The following is a 17,695-nucleotide window of genomic DNA, read 5'->3' on the forward strand; positions in this document are numbered from 1 at the left end:
TTGTGGGTTCTGAATCTACACAAAGACAGGATTGCATTCTGAAAACCTGAATTAATTATTGTCCTTACCTGAATGAGACAGAAAATGATTATTAAAATTGTTACAATTACAGTCACAGATACTGCCAGGATGAGTTTGTTGTTGAAGCCATATCCTGGAACTTTAGTGTGCTAAAAAAAAACAAACAATTTTTTTAAGAAAACAAAGAGATAGGATGAAAGCTAACTATTCAAAACCCCAGTATTCCAAGTGAGTAGCTTACAGGTTCTTTTTAATTTTTTTTGAGACAGGATTCCACTCTGTTGCTCAGGCTGGAGTACAGTGGTATGATCACGGTTCCCTGTAGACTTGACCTCCCTGGGCTCAGGTGATCCTCCCACCTTAGCTAGCCTCCTGAGTAGCTGCGACTACAGGCATGTGTTACCACACCTAGCTAATTTTTGTGTTTTTTTGTGGAGACAGGGTTTCACTATGTTGCCAAGCTGGTCTCAAACTCCTGACCTCGAGTGTTCCACCCACCTTAGCCTCCCACAGTGCTGGGATTACAAGCATGAGCCACCTGGCCAAAGTTACATGGCCAAGACAAGCTATGGCCTGTGAGTCCCAGGTTCTCTTGTGTTGGCACTTCCCTGACATATGCTAAATGATGGGAAAGTCCGGGTCTCACCTTTCTGTGTGATCCTCACCTCACTTAACCTCTGCTCTTTCTGTTCACTCTGGGCTTCCATGTTCTCGTTGATATAGTTCTCGGGTTTCCACTGGTCCGTATCCCATTCTGCCTTGGATGCCTTTACTTCTTGCCGTTCACTGAGAAGCTTCATCAGGAGGCCTGTCCTAGAGATGAGCTTAGCACAGGCTAATTGCACTTGGGTCTCAGAGCAGTCCATCTTCAAGGTCCGGATAACATGAGATATGAGCCCTCTCACGTTGTTGTCAGGGATGAGGGACCGTAGCTGCTGGTTTAGCTGCATTTCAAACTGATCACCTGGGGAGGAGAGCAATGGGTAATTGTTTTTGGGCTTGGGAAACAGGTCAGTGCCCAAGTCATTGTATTCCCATTTTATTTCATGGGTTTGTTTAACAGTTGGCTCAAGGTTGAACGCAGTTCCAGTGGAATCTGCCTCAGGAGGATTATTGTAGGTTGTGTCTTCAGAGATGGTGCCTTCTGGCATAGCAGTTTCAATGGAAGGAGCAAAAAGTTTTCGAAAATGATTTTCTTGAGATGAAGAAGCCCCTTCTGAAGGGGAATTTATGAGGCTCTTTGCTGCAGAGAACAGAGCCTTTAGACTGTTTTTGATCTCAAATTGGGCTTTTGCAGAGGTGGAGGCAGAGGGCCCGCCCATGGAGAAGGGTTTCAGCAAAGAGGAGACCCCTGTCTTATGCTCTTGGGTGAACAAAGGCTTGGTGTAGATGGTGTTTCCCACTAACTTCTCGGGCCTCTGCACCAGGTGAGGCTGTTCCACTTCCCTTGGGGCCGCACTCCCGGGCCTTTTTCCTTTGGCAGTGTTTTCCACAAATGCCTGGGCACTCTGTTCCCTCCTGATGCTCTGCTTTCCCACCTCTTTGAAGTGCCTTTTCTGGATGCGCCCTGGGCCCATGAGGACTCTGTTTGCTCTCTCCAGGCTTTTCCCTACACTTTGAATCTTTGCCAGGCTGTTTTCCTGTGGTTGGGCAGTTTCTAATTTGGTCCCCAAAATTGGACTTTTAAATTTGGGACCTAAAAGCCTGGACTGTACAAGCATGGCAGTTTTTTCTTCCATTTTAACCTCATCGATTTTTTCTTGAATTTTTGCATCCAACACATTTTCCAGAAAATACAGCTTTCTCAATTTATTTTTGTAAGTTGAGTTGTTGGATGCAGGTTGAAGAGAGGGGCTCTTTATATTGTTTTTCAAAATACCCAGGGGCCTGTCACCATCTTGCGAACCTGAAAAAAGCAGTTTAATAAACGGTAACAACATTGCCTCCCCATCGTCTAGATTTCCCGCCGAGAAATAACGCAAGATATAATTTAGTGCACTGATAACATCACTTTCATCATTGATGTCTAGCTGCTCACTCCCAAAGCCTGACAAGTTGATGCCATTGCTGTCTGAGGGTGTCTCTGGCTCAATAGTCAGTTCAGTGCTCGTGTGCTTCTTCCGGGATTGAAACACCTTCATGATCACTCCTTCGGGATTCCCTATAGATGCTTTTTCAAGACAATGTATGGTGTTTGTCAGACATGCACTGTTGCAATGCAGCTTGACTGTCTTGCAGGCAACCTCAATGCTATTTTTAAATTGGCAGAGGCAGCAGGCCATATGGCTAGGTAAGATCCTATGGATAAAAACACAGAACAATAAATTAATGGTGAAGGGGTTTCTTGAGTAGGTAAAGGAGCAGACCAATGCTACCGCAGGGCTGTGTAAAAAGGTGTTATTGAGGCCTATGGACTGGACAGTTGGGTAGGAACCAGAAGGCCACAGGAAGGAGGGCAGAGATGCACAACAGAAGGGTAAGCATGGCAGTGAGTATGGTATGCCTAGAATAAATGTGGTTGGGATTAGAACTGGGTGACACTGATCAGTAGTTTAATTCAGAAGTATCTCTTCCCAACTCAAAAATTTCGCTTTGGGCTGAAAGTCCACAGGAAGAAGGTAGACTTCTAAGAAGAGTCTGAATAAGCCCCCAACTTCTGTAGTCCCTTTCTCAATTCCTGTTGGGAGTGAAAAATTAATTAGACATTCTCTGGGCATTAAAAACAGCTTAGTCACTTTGGGAGGACGAGGTGGGTGGATCAAGAGAGGCGGGAGGTCAAGAGATCGAGACCATCCTGGTCAACATGGTGAAACCCCGCCTCTACTAAAAATACAAAAAATTAGCTGGGCGTGGTGGCGTGTGCCTGTAATCCCAGCTACTCAGGAGGCTGAGGCAGGAGAATTGCCTGAACCCAACAGGCAGTGGTGGCGTGTGCCTGTAATCCCAGCTACTCAGGAGGCTGAGGCAGGAGAATTGCCTGAACCCAACAGGCAGAAGTTGCGGTGAGCCGAGATCAGGCCATTGTACTGCAGCCTGGGTAACAAGAGGGAAACTCTGTCTTAGAAAAAAAGAAAAAAGAAATCAGCTTAGTTTAACATGTATTGTGGGGTAAAAAATAACAGAGATTTCATTGGCCAAATCTGGATGGACATTTGAGCATTCAGAAGAATAACAACAATAATAAGCTACAACATAACTAATATAAAGAAGAATCCATGAAGAATGGTATTCAAAAAGAAAGAGGGGGTGTTCTTCTTTAATGAAATAATGCCAGCTAGTAAATGCAGAAGGAATGACAAAATTTAAAAAAGTGTCACTCTGCACCCCAATGTAATAAAAATTGATTTAGACAAGGATTATTATTGATACACAGTTGGATAAAAAGTCACTTGCGAACAGGATCTTCACTGATTTCAAAGTACCTCCCCACAGATTATTTATTAATTACCAAGGGGAAAATTACTTTTTATTTATTTTTTATGAGACAAGGTTTCACTCTGCCACTCAGGCTGAAATATAGTGGCAAAATCATAGCTCATTGCAGCCTCGACCGGGCTTGAGTGATCCTCCAAATTCAGCACCCTGAATAGCTGGGACTATAGGCTTGTACCACCACACCCAGTGAATTTTCTTTTGTATTTTTAGTAGAGACGGGGTTTTACCTTGTTGTTCAGGCTGGTCTAGAACTCCTGGACTCAAGTGATCTGCCCACCTCAGCCTTCCAAAGTGCTGGGATTCAAGTGTTAGCCACTGCACCTAGCAAAATAACTACAATGAAGAGATCTGGAAGATCACCTTAATCAAGTGATCAAACTTAGCATTATGGGCCACCTGTGGTCACGAGGCAGGAAGGATGTATCACCTATGCAGTATTCTTCCCAAAAATGCTTAACTTGAATCTCATCGTGAGGAAACAGACAAATCCAGATTGTGGGACAATTTACAAGACAGCTATATTTGACTCTTAAGAAATGTAAGTATCATGAAAGATAAAAAAGAAAAAGTAATGTTTTAGATTAAAGGAAATGAAGACATGACATGTAGTGCCTGATCTTTGATTGGATTCTGTACTGTTCTTTCATCTTTATGGTATGTTTGAGTTTTTTTAAAATATAAATTTGGGCAAAAGAGATACCAAGATAATTGATTATTGTTATGGCTTATTGGGGGCAGTTTTAGAGAGATAAAAACAACCTCTGTTATCTGGAGTAAATCTCAAGGTTAATCTTAAGCAGTATAGCATGGTCATTAAGAATACAGATTCCACAGCCAGACTAGGCTTAAATCCCAGCTCCACTAATAATGTGAATTTGGGCAAACTGCTTAATCTCTGTTCCTTGGCCTTGTCATCATAGTACCTACCTCTCATGAGTTTTGAGGATTAAATGAATCAATACCTGAAAAATGCCTGGCACACAGTGAGTGCTCAATAAATGTTAACTACTGTAATTATTACATTGCAGAGGCTGTGGGGCCCTTTTCTGGGTCCTTCAAAATGATGACTTTATCAGGACCTCATTAAAACTGTGAAAACAGAGGAGTGTTTCATGGATATATGAAGTCTATGAGTTGGGAGTACAACACACACACACATATATATATATATATATATATATATTTTTTTTTTACTATCTCCAGTAATGGGTATAAGGAAACGTATAGAATTTTATATTAAAACTGCATCCAGTAAGCTGGCCTGACACAGCTTTCAAACTTATAGAGAAATAACCACTAGTGACTAGTAGTGTTCCTTTGGGTCCAGTGGAAGCCTTTGATCTTCATATAGAAAGAATGGACCCAGAACCATAACCTAGCGTTTTACTTATATAGCAACCTTAACTCTGACACAAAGGTGTTTCTTTTGTTTGTTTTGAGGCAGGGTTTCACTCTGTTACACCGGCTGAGTGCAGTGGTGCAATCTCAGCTCACTGCAGCCTCTGCCTCCTGGGCTCAAGTGATCCTCCCACCTGAGCCTCCTGAGTAGCTAGAACTACAGGTGTGTGCCACCATGCCCGGCTAATTTTTGTATTTCTTGTAGAGATGGGGTTTCACCATGTTGCCCAGGCTGGTCTCAAACTCCTAAGCTCAAGCAACCCTCTTTCCTTGGCCTCCCAAAGTGCTGGGATTACAGGCATGAACCCAAAGTTTTTGTTCTTATTTTCATACCTTCAACTTCTTATTTTAAACATTTTCTTTTTTTCATTTAAGCCTTAGGATGGCTGGGAAACATTTTCAAATGGTGTGATGAACACCTGTATAACTTCCATCTGGAATCAACAGTTGCTTTTTCCTTGCTTTTTTTTTTTAAATTTCCCACCTAACACCAACAGTTGCTAATACTTTGCCACATTTGCTTTCCATGTATGTATGTCTACACATTTTTCTGGACAAAACATTTGAGAGTTAGTTGCAGATATAATGAGCCTTCACCACTAAATAATTCAGTGTGCAGCCCCTAAGAACCAAGGCATTCTCCTCCATAACCAGAATACTATTATCACCCAATGAAACTTAATATTATCATTGCCTACTATGAAGTCCATTTACAAATTTTCACAACTGTCCCAATCATATCATGGCTTAAAAAAACTCAGAATCCAATCAAACATCAGACATTGCATTTAGTTTTCATGGTTCTTTAGTCTCCTTAACTGTTCCCAGAACTGTTTTAAAGTATATTGACAAATCTTTGAGACTGTAAATGACCTGAGGTATAGATTATTCTTACTTGAGAATAGTAATTTTCCAATATGCATTAAAGATCATTACACATGAGCCAAGACTCAAATGAGCTGGCCCACTTCCTTTGTATATAAATGTGTCAACTCCTGAAGACTCCCAATAATGAACTACAATAGGGCAGTTAGTTCAATGTCTTTCGGGTCTTGATGACAAATGGTTACAGAGAATAGGAGCACTTTTCTTATCCACTAATGGTAAAGAAGAAAGCAGACAGAACCTCACTATATTAGAGAACTAAGTAAGAAAGCTGGTTGATGAAGAGGACTTCATCCAGAGAGGAAGGGATCTAGCTGACATGGAAGATGCTGCAGGAGGCTGAGGAAAATGAGGCTAGAGCAATAAAACAGATTTGACAATGTGGTCAAGATAACAAAGTGACCTGACAAAAATGAATGCAGCAGTGCTAAATGAAGGGCCCATTCCATGCTAATCTTGTATAATGCGCTCAACTAGCCTTAGCACATCTGACTTTCTATTTAGCTTGCCATATTGTGTGTTGGGGCATGGGTGGCACAATTTAAGTTGCAGTAAGTTATGTAACAAACTCACAATAGGGCCCTGCAGATATATACAGGATCATGCTCTGTCACCCACGCTGGAGTGCAGTGGTGCCATCTTGGCTCACTGCAACCTCCACCTTCTGGGTTTAAATGATCCTTCCACCTCAGCCTTCCTGGTAGCTGGGACTTACAGGTGTATGCCACCACACCTAGCTGGTGTGTGTGTGTGTGTGTGTGTGTGTATGTATATATAATTTTAACTGCAAAGAAGGCCAGGCACAGTGGCTCATGCCTGTAATTCCAGCATTCTAGGAGGGTGAGGCAGGAGGATCATTTGAGGTCAGGAGTTTGAGACCAGCTTGGGCAACATAGACCTTGTTTCTACTAAAAATAAAAAATAAAATTGAAAAAAATAAATAAATACCTCACATCATATATGCAAATTAACTCAAAATGGATCATAGACCTAAATGTAACTATACTATTTCTGGGAGAAGACATAAAAGAAAATCTTTTTGGCTTTGGATTAGACAACAGGTTCTTAAAGATTTCTTAGGTAAGGAAAAAGCACAAGCAATGTAAGAAAAAATTGCTAACTTAAAGCTTATAAAAATTAAAAACTTCTGCTCTTCAGAAAACACTTTTATTTTTATTATTTATTTTTCATTTTGAGACAGAGTCACACTCTGTTGCCCAGGCTTGAGTGCAGTGGTGCAATCTCAGCTCACTGCAACCTCCACCTCCCAGGTTTAAGCATTTCTCATGCCTCAGTCTCCTGAGTAGCTGGGATTACAGGTGCCTGCCACCACTAATTTGTGTATTTTTAGTAGAGATGGGATTTTGCCATGTTGCCCGGGCTGGTCTCGAACCCCTGACCTCAGATGATCCACCAGCCTTGGCCTCCCAAAGTGCTGGGATTACAGGCGTGAGTCACTGTGCCCAGCCAGAAAACACTTTTAACAGAATGAAACGACAAACCACAATCTGAGAGAAGATATTTACTAAACACATATCTAAAAGGCCTTTTTTTTAAAAAAAATTTTATTTACTTATTTAATTGTTGATACAGCATCTCACTCTGTGATCCAGGCTGGTGTGCAGTGGTGACCATGGCTCACTGCAGCCTTGACCTCCCAGGCTCAAGCAATCCCAAAGTGCTGGGACCACAGGTGTGCACCACCATACCTGGATTGTTTTTATAGTTTTGGTAGAGATGAGGTTTCACCATATTGCCCAGGTTGTCTCAAACACCTGGCCTGAAGCAATCCTCCTGCCTCAGCCTCCCAATGTGCTGGGATTATAGGCGTGAGCCACTACTCCTGGTCCCTGAAAGGACTTGTATCTAGAGTCTATAAAGCACTCTTAAAACTCAATAATAAATAATCTCTCATGGAGGGGAAAAAAAACCTCATTAATAAAAAGATTAATATTCAATTAAAATATGGGAATAGATTTGAACAATTTAGTAAAGAAGATATTTGCACATGAACAGACATTCAACATCACTAGCTATTAAAGAAATGCAAATTAAAACCACAATGAGATTCCACTACACATCTAGCAGTAGAAGGGCAAACATTTCTTTAAAAACTGAAATACAAGAATCTGCTGGGCCGGGCCAGGCATGGTGGCTCATTCATGTAATTCCAGCACTTTGGGAGGACAAGGTGGGTGGATCATGTGAGGCCAGGAGTTTGAGACCAGCCTGGCCAGCAAGCTGAAACCCTGCCTCTACTAAAAATACAAATACTAGCTGGGCGTGGTGGTGGGCTCCTGTAATCCCAGTAACTTAGGAGGCTGAGGGAGGAGAATCCTTTGAACCTGGGAGGGGGACATTGCAGTGAGCTGAGATCCTGCAGCTGCACTCCTGCTTTGGCAATTAAAAAATTAAAAAAAAAAATCAGCTGGGCCGGGCATAGTGGCTCACCCCTCCCAGCACTTTGGGAGGCCAAGGTGGGTGTATCACTTGAAGTCAGAAGTTCAAGACCAGCCTGGCCAATATGGTGAAACCCCATCTCTACTAGAAATACAAAAATTAGCTAGGTGTGGTGGTGGGTGCCTACCCACTTGGGGGGCTGAGGAAGGAGAATTGTTTGAACTCAGGGGGTGGAGGTTGCAGTGAGCCAAGATAGTGCCACTGCACTCTAGCCTGGGGATAGAGCAAGACTGTGTCGAAGAAAAAAAAAAAGAATCTGCTAAAGTTATGGAACAACTGCAACACTCACAACGCTGGTGGAAATGTAAAATGGCACAGACACTTTAGGAAACAGTTTAGCAGTTTCTTAAAAAGTTAAATATGCACTTAGCATGTGAATAATCCAACCCCTAGGTATTTACCCAAAAGAAATGAAAACATAGGTTCACACACAAAGACCTGTATATGAGTGTTTTTAGCAGTTTTATTCATAATTGCCAAAAAATTGAAAACAATCCAAATGTCCATACATTGATGAATGGATAAACAAATGGATACATCCACACAACTGGAATACTACTGAGCAATGAAAAGGAGTGAACAGTTGTCCCTCGGTGTCTGCAGGGGATTGGCTCCAGGACCACCTGCAGATACCAAAGTCCACAGAGGCTGAAGTCTTTTATATGAAATAACATAGTATTTGTATATAGCCTTGGGTATACTTTAAATACCTAATACAGTATAAATGGTATGTAAATAATTATACCGTATTTTAAAATTTCTACTGTTTTTATTATTTTATACATTTTACTTTTTCCAAATACTCTCCATCCATGGTTAGTTGAATCCATGGATGAGGAACCTGCAGATATGGAGGGCCAGCTGTACTGATAGGTGCAACAATATGGACGGTAGCATAATCTCAAAAAAAATTATGCTAAGTGAGGCCAGGTACGGTGCCTCATGCCTGTAATCCCAGCAGTTTGGAAGGCTGAGGTGGGTGGATCACTTCAGGTCAGGAGTTCGAAACCAGCATGGCCAACATGGTGAAATCTCGTCTCAACTAAAAATACGAAAAATTAGCCAGGCATGGTGGCAGGTGCCTGTAATCTCAGCCAGCTACTCAGGAGGCTGAGACAGGAGAATTGCTTGAACCTGGGAGGTAGAGGTTGCAGTGAGCTGACGTCACATGGCTGCACTGCAGCCTGGGTGACAGAGTGAAACTCTGTCTCAAAAAAAAATTATGCTAAGTAAAAGAAGCCAGATACAATAGGCTACATGCTGTATGATTTCATTTATAAGACATTCTGGAAAAGGCAAAACTATAGGAATAGAAATCAGATTAGTAGCTAACCATTAGGGCTGATGGTGGGAGGAGGGCATTGACTACAAAGGGACACCAGGGGCCTTTTTGAGGTGAGAGAAATGCTTTATATTGGGAATGTGGTGGTGGTTATGTCAATATACATTTGTCAAAACTCATCGAACTGTACACTTAAAAAGGGTGAATTTTGTTATATGAAAATCATATCTCAATAAACCTGACTTAAGAAAATACTAAAACAGCCGGGCGTGGTGGCGCGTGCCTGTAGTCCCAGCTACTCGGGAGGCTGAGGTAGGAGGATTGCTTGAGCCCAGGAGTTCTGGGCTGTAGTGAGCTATGCTGATTGGGTGTCTGCACTAAGTTTGGCATCAATATGGCGACCTCCTGGGGGCGCGGGACCACCAGGTTGCCTAAGGAGGGGTGAACTGGCCCAGGTCGGAAAAGGAGCAGGTCAAAACTCCCATGCTGATCAGTAGTGGGATCATGCCTGTGAATAGCCACTGCACTCCAGCCTGGGCAACACAGCGAGACCCCGTCTCTAAAAAAAAAAAAACAAAACTAAAACCAACCTAAAGAACCAATTAAGTGAAAATAAATCTAAGAAAAAAATAACTTACAGTTTTTCCAATTCAAGAGTCATCATGAGGATGTTCTTAACTGCTGTAAGCGGAACTTGTGTTTTTCCCATGTCTCTGAAGAGGAAAATCGAAACATTCGTGATATAAATGCCGATACAAAAATTCTGTACTTAAAAAAGATATTTCAAGGATGTGATGACTTCAATTTTGGCTTTTCTATAAAACAAGCCAACTCAAGAGTTTATTTGCTGCAGAATTCCAGAGAGCTCTTATTAAAGAAATTTAAGTTGATTTTCATCATCAAATTAATGATATTCAAGAGTAGAACTTGTACTTTTTTTTTTAACCATTATCTTACTTCTCATTTTCATATTGGATTCACTCATCTTGATTATTTACTTTTTTCTTCCTTTTTAGAATAATGAACACCTATTCCTCCTTCCTCTCTTAGTTAAGTAATATTCCTCCATGTGTCTGCATGTTCCAAATCCGTATGGGTTCTTCAACACTGTCCTCTTCCCCTGCTGGCTGTCTTGACCACTATATATCCTTTCTTAATCCTTTTCTTTGCCAATAACTTTTTTTTAATAACCCAGTTAAATTTAAATTATGACTTTTTAGCCTAAATGCAAAATATTTAATCATTGATGAAAAACTTAAAAAGAACATAAATCATTTCATGACTCATGAGAGTACTGTAATACTCACAGATATTTTAATGCTGGCAATTTAAACAAATATGGATCTTCGACAGTTGTCAGAGGATTGCGACTGAGAATTCTGAAAAGAGCAAGGAATTAAAATTACCTGCATTTTCAATGTGTGAAACTGCATAAAAAGTTTATATTCATTTTTTTTGGTATGGAACTTGTAGGTAAAAAAAATCATTTTCTGTTTTTGCCCAATAAATCACCATTAGACTCCATAAAGCACTATTCCTCTGGGAACTACCTAGGTCTCTAGAAGATAAAGCAGAGGAGAGAAAGAGGGGAAAACATAGAAAAAACAAAATGTGGGAAAAAAAAAAATAAGCCACAGAACTTTTCAGGTCAAAAACCCCAGAAGTGACTCTGCTGGTAGGAAGCCCTGACTCCGTAGGAAACACTGTTTCTAATGTCCTCCATAATTCAAGTTGCTTTTTTTTTTAAAAAAATAAAGTCTTGCTCTGTCACCCCAGCTGGAGAACAATGGCTGGATCTCAGCCCACTGCAACCTCTGCCTCCCACGCTCAAGTGATCCTCCTGCCTCCTGCCTCAGCCTCCTAAGTAGCTGGGATTACAGGCTACTCAGGCACCCACCACCATGCCCAGCTAATTTTTGTATTTTTAGTAGAAACAGGGTTTCTCACCATGTTGACTAGTCTCGAACTCCTGACCTCAGGTAATCCACACACCTCAGCCTTCCAAAGTGTTAGGATTACAGGTGTGTGCCACTGTGCCTGGCCACTTGTCTTATCTTTATAAAGTTTAAAATTTATGGTCTAATTTGCACAGTTAAGGAAAAAAACATAGGACCAATTCTTTTGCTTTTTAGCCAAAGAAATAGTGACAAATCTAAGAGGAGGAACAGGTCAAAACCATACTCCTATCACATACTCCCACTTGTATTCTAGTATCACATCACAGTCTTTGCCACATTGCATGTAACCACCTGTCTACCTGTCAGTGTCCTGGACTATCAGCTCCTTAAGGGAAGACACCACATCTTATTGCCTTTGTGACCCCTGTGCTGGGCATGATGTCTGAAATTTACTAGGCATTTAATAAATGTCTATTGAATAAACAAATGACAGTTTGTTTGTACGTCAATAAAAAGAATAAATTCATTTTGATGCAAATTTTTATTCCAAAATGCTGGAATCTGTTTTCTTTTTAATTCTTTAAAGTGAATGAAAAAAATAAAAGAAATAGGAAGAAATAAAAGAAAATATGCCTTTAGGTTAACCCAAGAATCATCACCATACTTTTGCAGAAATTATAAAAATAATAATTATTACAGCGAGTATCTATTGGGCTGGCAGGTATTTGTGATCGGCACTTCACATTTAATCCTCACAATAACCTTATGTGGCAGATATTATTATTGCTCTATTTTATAAATGAGGAAACTGAGGAACAGAGAGCTTACATAATTTGTCCTAGGTCACCAAGCTATTAAGAAGTAAAGCTGTAATTTGAACTCATGTGTTTAATCTGTATGAAGAAAAAGGGTTTACTTTAACCTTATGGGTTTTTAAATTCTTTCTTTCTTCTTTCTTCAATCCCCACCCGCCCTCCTTCTTTCCCTTTCTTCCTTCCTTCCCTCCCTCCCTCCCTCTTTTTCTTTCTCTCTTTCATTCTTTCTTCCTTTCATTCCCCTCCCTCCTTCTTCCCCTTTCTTCCTTCCCTCCTTCCCATCCCTCCTTTCATTTCTTCTTTCTTTCTTTGTTCCTTCTTTCCTTGATTTCCCTTCCTCCTTTCCTTTATTATCCTATATTCCTCCTGTTTTAGGGCATTCTTTTCTTGACTAAGGTTGTGCCTGGACCACTGAGTGGGAACTGACTCAACAGCTAAACTTTGAGGACTCTTTAGCAACTCTTTTCCACAAACCAAATGATATGAATGTTTTTATTTATTTATATTTATGTTTCGACTTTTTAAAAGTTTTTCTGTAGAGATCGGGGTCTCACTTTGTTACCCAGGCTGCTCTTGAACTCCTGGAACTCAATCGATCTGCCCGTCTTGGCCTCCTAAAGTGGTGGGATTACAAGCGTTAGCCACCGAGCCCGGCCTCAAGTGTTTTTATGTGCACAGTAGATGATCATTTCCATTTCTGGTTCAAGTCCTTCATTTTATACATTAAACTAAGGTGCACTGACTCCCAGTCCATTGCCTTTTTGATATCTTTATGGGAATAAAATGTGGCAAGTTTTGGCCTCAAAGACTGTCTCAGAGTCAAAGTTTAAGAAGTATTGCTCTAAATAATTTTTTTAAATATGCCTTATTAGAAGAGAAAAACTCAAGTATTTTTGTGCCAACCTTTTGCTACAGAACAATGGGACAGAATAAAGGTAGCTCACAAAATAAGGGAACATTTCTTGCCTGCTTTTTATTTTTTCTCCAGATTCTTCTATATAGGGCCAGACAGATGGGTTATGTTTCCTTTCTATTAACTGAGGAGACAGAGATGAAAGGACTGGAGCATGTCATCACTGTCCTAGATGTACTGAAATCCAAGCAGCTTTAGCTGAAAAAATGTCCAAAGCATGCCGTGAAAATAAATTTAAATTTAAATGACAAACTCCAAAATGATCTATGCTAGAATCCCAAGGCAGTCAGGGAAAACTGGTTCAATGGAGGAAGGTAGTCAAAAAAATAAGGTGACCTAGACCCTCATCCAATATGTGTGATGTACTTGGGGAGAAAGTAATCCCTTTCCTTTATTCATCTACATATGTCCTTGAGCCATGAAAACACATCTCTCCATACCAATATCAGGGGCAAAGTCTAGAGAATCTGAAATGGTGAGCCTATTTTTTTTTTGAGACAGAGTCTCACTCTGTTGCCCAGGCTGGAGTACAGTGGCATGATCTTGGCTCACGGCAACTTCCACCTCCCGGGTTCAAGTGATTCTCCTGCCTCAGCCTTTAGAGTAGCTGAAATTATGGGTGTCTGTTATCACACCTGGCTAATTTTTGTATTTTTAGTAGAGATGGAGTTTCCCTATGTTGGCCAGGCTGGTCTTGAACTCCTGAGCTTGAGTGATCCGCCCACCTCAGCCTCCCAAAGTATTGGGATTGCAAGGATGAGGCACCATGCCTGGCCATGAGCCTGTATCTTAAACTCTTGAGAATAATCTTGAAGAAGACTCCCTGGCAATGAAGAATAACCGAGAATCAGGCAGACTTGGGTTTGAATTGTGGCTCTGTCACTTTCCGGTGAAGTGACTTGAGTAATGAACATGAACCTTTCTGGGTAGCATTTACAGTTCAAGGCAGTTTGATGAATAAATGAGTATAGCACCTAGCAGTGGGCTAGACACAGCACATGATGGTGCTCAGCCATCGTGATGTCACACCAGCACTGGCCAGTGAGCATAAACCCTGGGGATGCCCAGAAGTGGTACAGTCAGGAGCTCCAGAAGCATGGGATTCTCAGAGGGAAATGGAGGTCACTGCTCAAAAGGTCCTATTCAAGTTACAAAGTAGGATACAATGCACACAAAGCCAAATTGTCATCATTCAGCTCCTATTACAGAGGAACTAACAGTTGCATAGAAAATTACTTGCAAAGCTTATTAAGTGGTTCTGCCACTTAATAGCCGTGTGAACCTAAGTAAATTACCCAGCATCTCTGAGTTTCAACTTCCTCATCTGCAAAATAGAAATGATAATAATATCCACATCACAGAGTTGTTGGAAAAATGAAAATGAGCTCTTATAGGAGGTAACATGTATTGAGCATTTACCATATGCCAAGCACTATTCTAAGAACTTTGGACATGTTATCTCACTTGTATAAGCACTTAGGTGTCTAGAACATAAACAGCACCTAATAAATGTAAGTGTTGAAAAAATGCTATGGGGCAGAGGAAGAAAACGCTAAGCTTCTGTGAAAAGACAGCTTGTTACACAGGGGAGAAGAATAAGCTGCAGTGAGAGAAGAAAAGTATGAGTTGCCAGGTGTGACAATCTCAAGACTTTTCAACCATTACAAATTTAAACAGCCACCCTGCATCACCCCAAAGGACAGACGGAGTTGTTCTTTTCATCTTTAATGTTTGTGCCTCTCTGTTCCGGTACATACCAAAACGTGATGACAATACCCTCAACTGTGCAAACTTTTGTGCATCTACCGCTATGTAAAGGAAGCTGATGTCAGCAGACTGGGGGGAACAACAAGGCATGCTTGTGACTCAATTTGCCATCACAGGGTGGCCACACCTACATCACTAATATTCTGATAGTGGGATAAAGCCTGGATTTTCCTCTTCTCTCTTTGTGCTTACATTCTTGGCACGATATTGATGTGCTCTATCTGAGTAAAACCTGTAATCCCAGCTACTTGGTAGGCTGAGGATCGCTTGAACCTGGGAGGTAGAGGCTGTGGTAAGCTGAGAGCGCGCCACTGCACTCCAGCCTTTCTACATTGCAAAGTCATCCAGTTTCTAAAATTATGGAGTTTGTATTGTTAGAACCAATGAAATGACAAAGAATTTTTAAAGATAAGCCATCAGACTAGACCTGTGTATGGAAATGAAGGAGAAGCACTTTAAAGTCAGGGAAAAAATATAAACATACTCAACATTTAGGATCAACAACCATTGCTGGTTTTCCATAAACCATTTCATTCATGATTTCATCTGTAATCGTTCATGATTCATTCATGATTATTGCTACCATTCAGAGGGGGACTTTGTTAGCTGCCTGAACCTTCTTGCTTCAATGCCTTGCAAATAAATGCCCTCCTTTCCCCAATACAAACCCTTGATATAGCTGTTTGGTTTTACTGCGCTTGGGCCAGCAGAACCCAGTTAAGTCCACTAATAAGCTCTTGGTATGCCTTTGAGATGGATTTCAGATTCCAAATAGACTGACCCTACCACACTAACTTGGCCAGTCAGTATTTGTCAATAACATAGATGCTTCATTCAAGAAACTTACTGGGTTGTAACTTTTGGAACCCAGGAGCTATTTCAGAATACGGGTCTGCACCTTATCCAGTGGAAACATAAAAAATCGTGAATACAAAATTTGCCAAGGGCCCTCCCAGAACCTTGGAAGGGGCCTGTGCAAGTGAGAAGTCCTGAAGCTTAGGCCCTTTTCAGTTCACCATCAATCCACCACAGCTGGGGCCTCTTTTTTTTCTTCAAACTTGAGTAATGCAGGAAAATACATTCTTTCAACTTATAAACACCACAGAATGGTGCCATATTGGTCAAAAAATTACTTGGCAATTTGCCTTTGGAACAAAATGCAGTGGGGCTATATGTCACATATGCCAAATATGATTCTGCAATGTAGCTTTGTTTACCAGAAAAATTTGACTCCAAACAAAGGAGCTCAGTCCCCAACGTACACTTGCTGTGTTGAGACCGTTGTGTCAATCTTTGAAAGTAATTGCGTCTTAGTTTGAAGGGTACATACAGCTCTATTCTGCTAATATGAAATGAATACTAATTTCCAGTATCAGCTAGCTCTGATTTTTCTCATCACCATGAAGCAAATGCCTTTTTCTGTTAAGATGAACACAGAAACTCGAGATAAGCAAGGTGGTGTCTCCTCGAGTCTTCCTTAACCCACCACCCATTCCTACTTTGTCCTCCCCTTGTCACCCTGCTGTACAGATGCCCACATAGCTCTCCTATGTTTTCCCATCAGCATCTGCTTCCTTCTTGAGGTATGACAGTCTCCATCTTGGTGTGTCTTTAAGATGGATTTTGTACCCCCGGCACTCAGTACAGTACCTGGCACAAATGGACATGGCACTGAGTGAATGTTTTTGAGTGAATTCATTCATTTTTATCAGCTGTGATTCCAGTGTTTTCTCAGTGTTGCCTACATAACTGTAGTGAAGCTGGCCAGATTATTATTATTTTTTTGAGACTGAGTTGAACTCTGTTGCCCAGGCTGGAGTTTGATGGCATGATCTCGGCTCAAAGCAACCTCTCTGCTTCCTGAGTTCAAGTGATTCTCCTGCCTCAGCCTCCTGAGTAGCTGGGATCACAGGCACGTGCCACTATGCCCTGCTAATTTTTGTGTTTTTAGTAGAGACAAGTTTTGCCATGTTGGCCTGGCTGGTCTTGAACACCTGTGACCTCAGGTGATCCAGCCGCCTTGGCCTCCTAAAGTGCTGGGATTACGGGTGTGAGCCACCATATGTGGCCCTACACTTTGGATTTAACTTTGATTCCTGCACCTATGCACAGTTTCTAACTGCTGAAATGTCTGCAACATTTAGCTACAAGGAAGGAAGCTTAACACAAAGTCCTCCAGGGAGCAAAAAACTGCTGAGTTTTTTTGTGTTTTTAGTAGGGATGGGGTTTCACTGTGTTGGCCAGGCTGGTCTTGAACTCCTGACCTCAGGTGATCTGCCTGCCTCTGCCTCCCAAAATGCAGGGATTATAGGCCTGAGCCACCACGCCTGTCAACAAGGCTAATTTGAGGGTCATTTGCTTGATGCCTTTTCTTGCCCATGCCAAAGGTCAGAACTAGGAAAAGCAGAGCAAGTCATATATAAGCTATGTAAGTAAGTCTCTTGGCCTTTGTGCCTTAGTTTCCCCATTTGAGAAAAACGAATGGATCTTAAGACATACTTTTCAGAGTTCGTAATGGGCTTATACCCAGCTAACCAATAATTGTATGAGGTTTTCACATGTAAATAGATGTTTACACATATTCATTTTCTATTTCACTTACAAATTGTGTAAAAACTGCATTCCATGCCAGGCCTGAAATGTTCCAAAGCTCAGTTCTGTGAGTAAATTGCAACCAAGATTTCTACAAAAAAAGACACAAGCCAAAGGAAAAAAAAATTATTTCAGAACATTTATCATTTGCCATGATTCTAATTTATATAGGATGGAACACAACCTGAATCCTTTCTCGGTGCACCGTGGATGATACTAGCTTATGATT

The 17,695-nt window shown here is 41.2% G+C and overlaps 2 protein-coding genes across 18 annotated transcripts in view; one reads left to right on the top strand and one right to left on the bottom strand.

Annotated features, from left to right (window-relative positions):
- ALDH3A2 (aldehyde dehydrogenase 3 family member A2) overlaps positions 1-17,695 on the top strand; it is a 178,016-nt gene that overhangs the window by 25,688 nt on the left and 134,633 nt on the right. The gene's annotated exons all lie outside the window — the stretch shown is intronic.
- The window catches only part of LOC100395808 (leucine-rich repeat-containing protein 37A2), a 43,420-nt gene that overhangs the window by 9,857 nt on the left and 15,868 nt on the right, over positions 1-17,695 (bottom strand). For 8 of the 12 annotated variants that reach the window (XM_078373158.1, XM_078373159.1, XM_078373156.1 and 5 more), the window contains 5 exons: positions 17,477-17,557; positions 10,789-10,860; positions 10,120-10,194; positions 687-2,319; positions 69-170 (listed from right to left, as the gene is read on the bottom strand). In XM_078373158.1, coding sequence (XP_078229284.1) covers positions 69-170; positions 687-2,319; positions 10,120-10,194; positions 10,789-10,860; positions 17,477-17,557 — 1,963 coding nt within the window. The remainder of the gene's footprint in view (positions 1-68; positions 171-686; positions 2,320-10,119; positions 10,195-10,788; positions 10,861-17,476; positions 17,558-17,695) is intronic. The other 4 variants (XM_078373160.1, XM_035303122.3, XM_078373154.1 and 1 more) reach the window with 3 other exon arrangements.

This window comes from Callithrix jacchus, chromosome 5 (genome assembly GCF_049354715.1).
Source record: "Callithrix jacchus isolate 240 chromosome 5, calJac240_pri, whole genome shotgun sequence".
NCBI classification, from domain to species: Eukaryota; Metazoa; Chordata; class Mammalia; order Primates; family Cebidae; genus Callithrix; species Callithrix jacchus.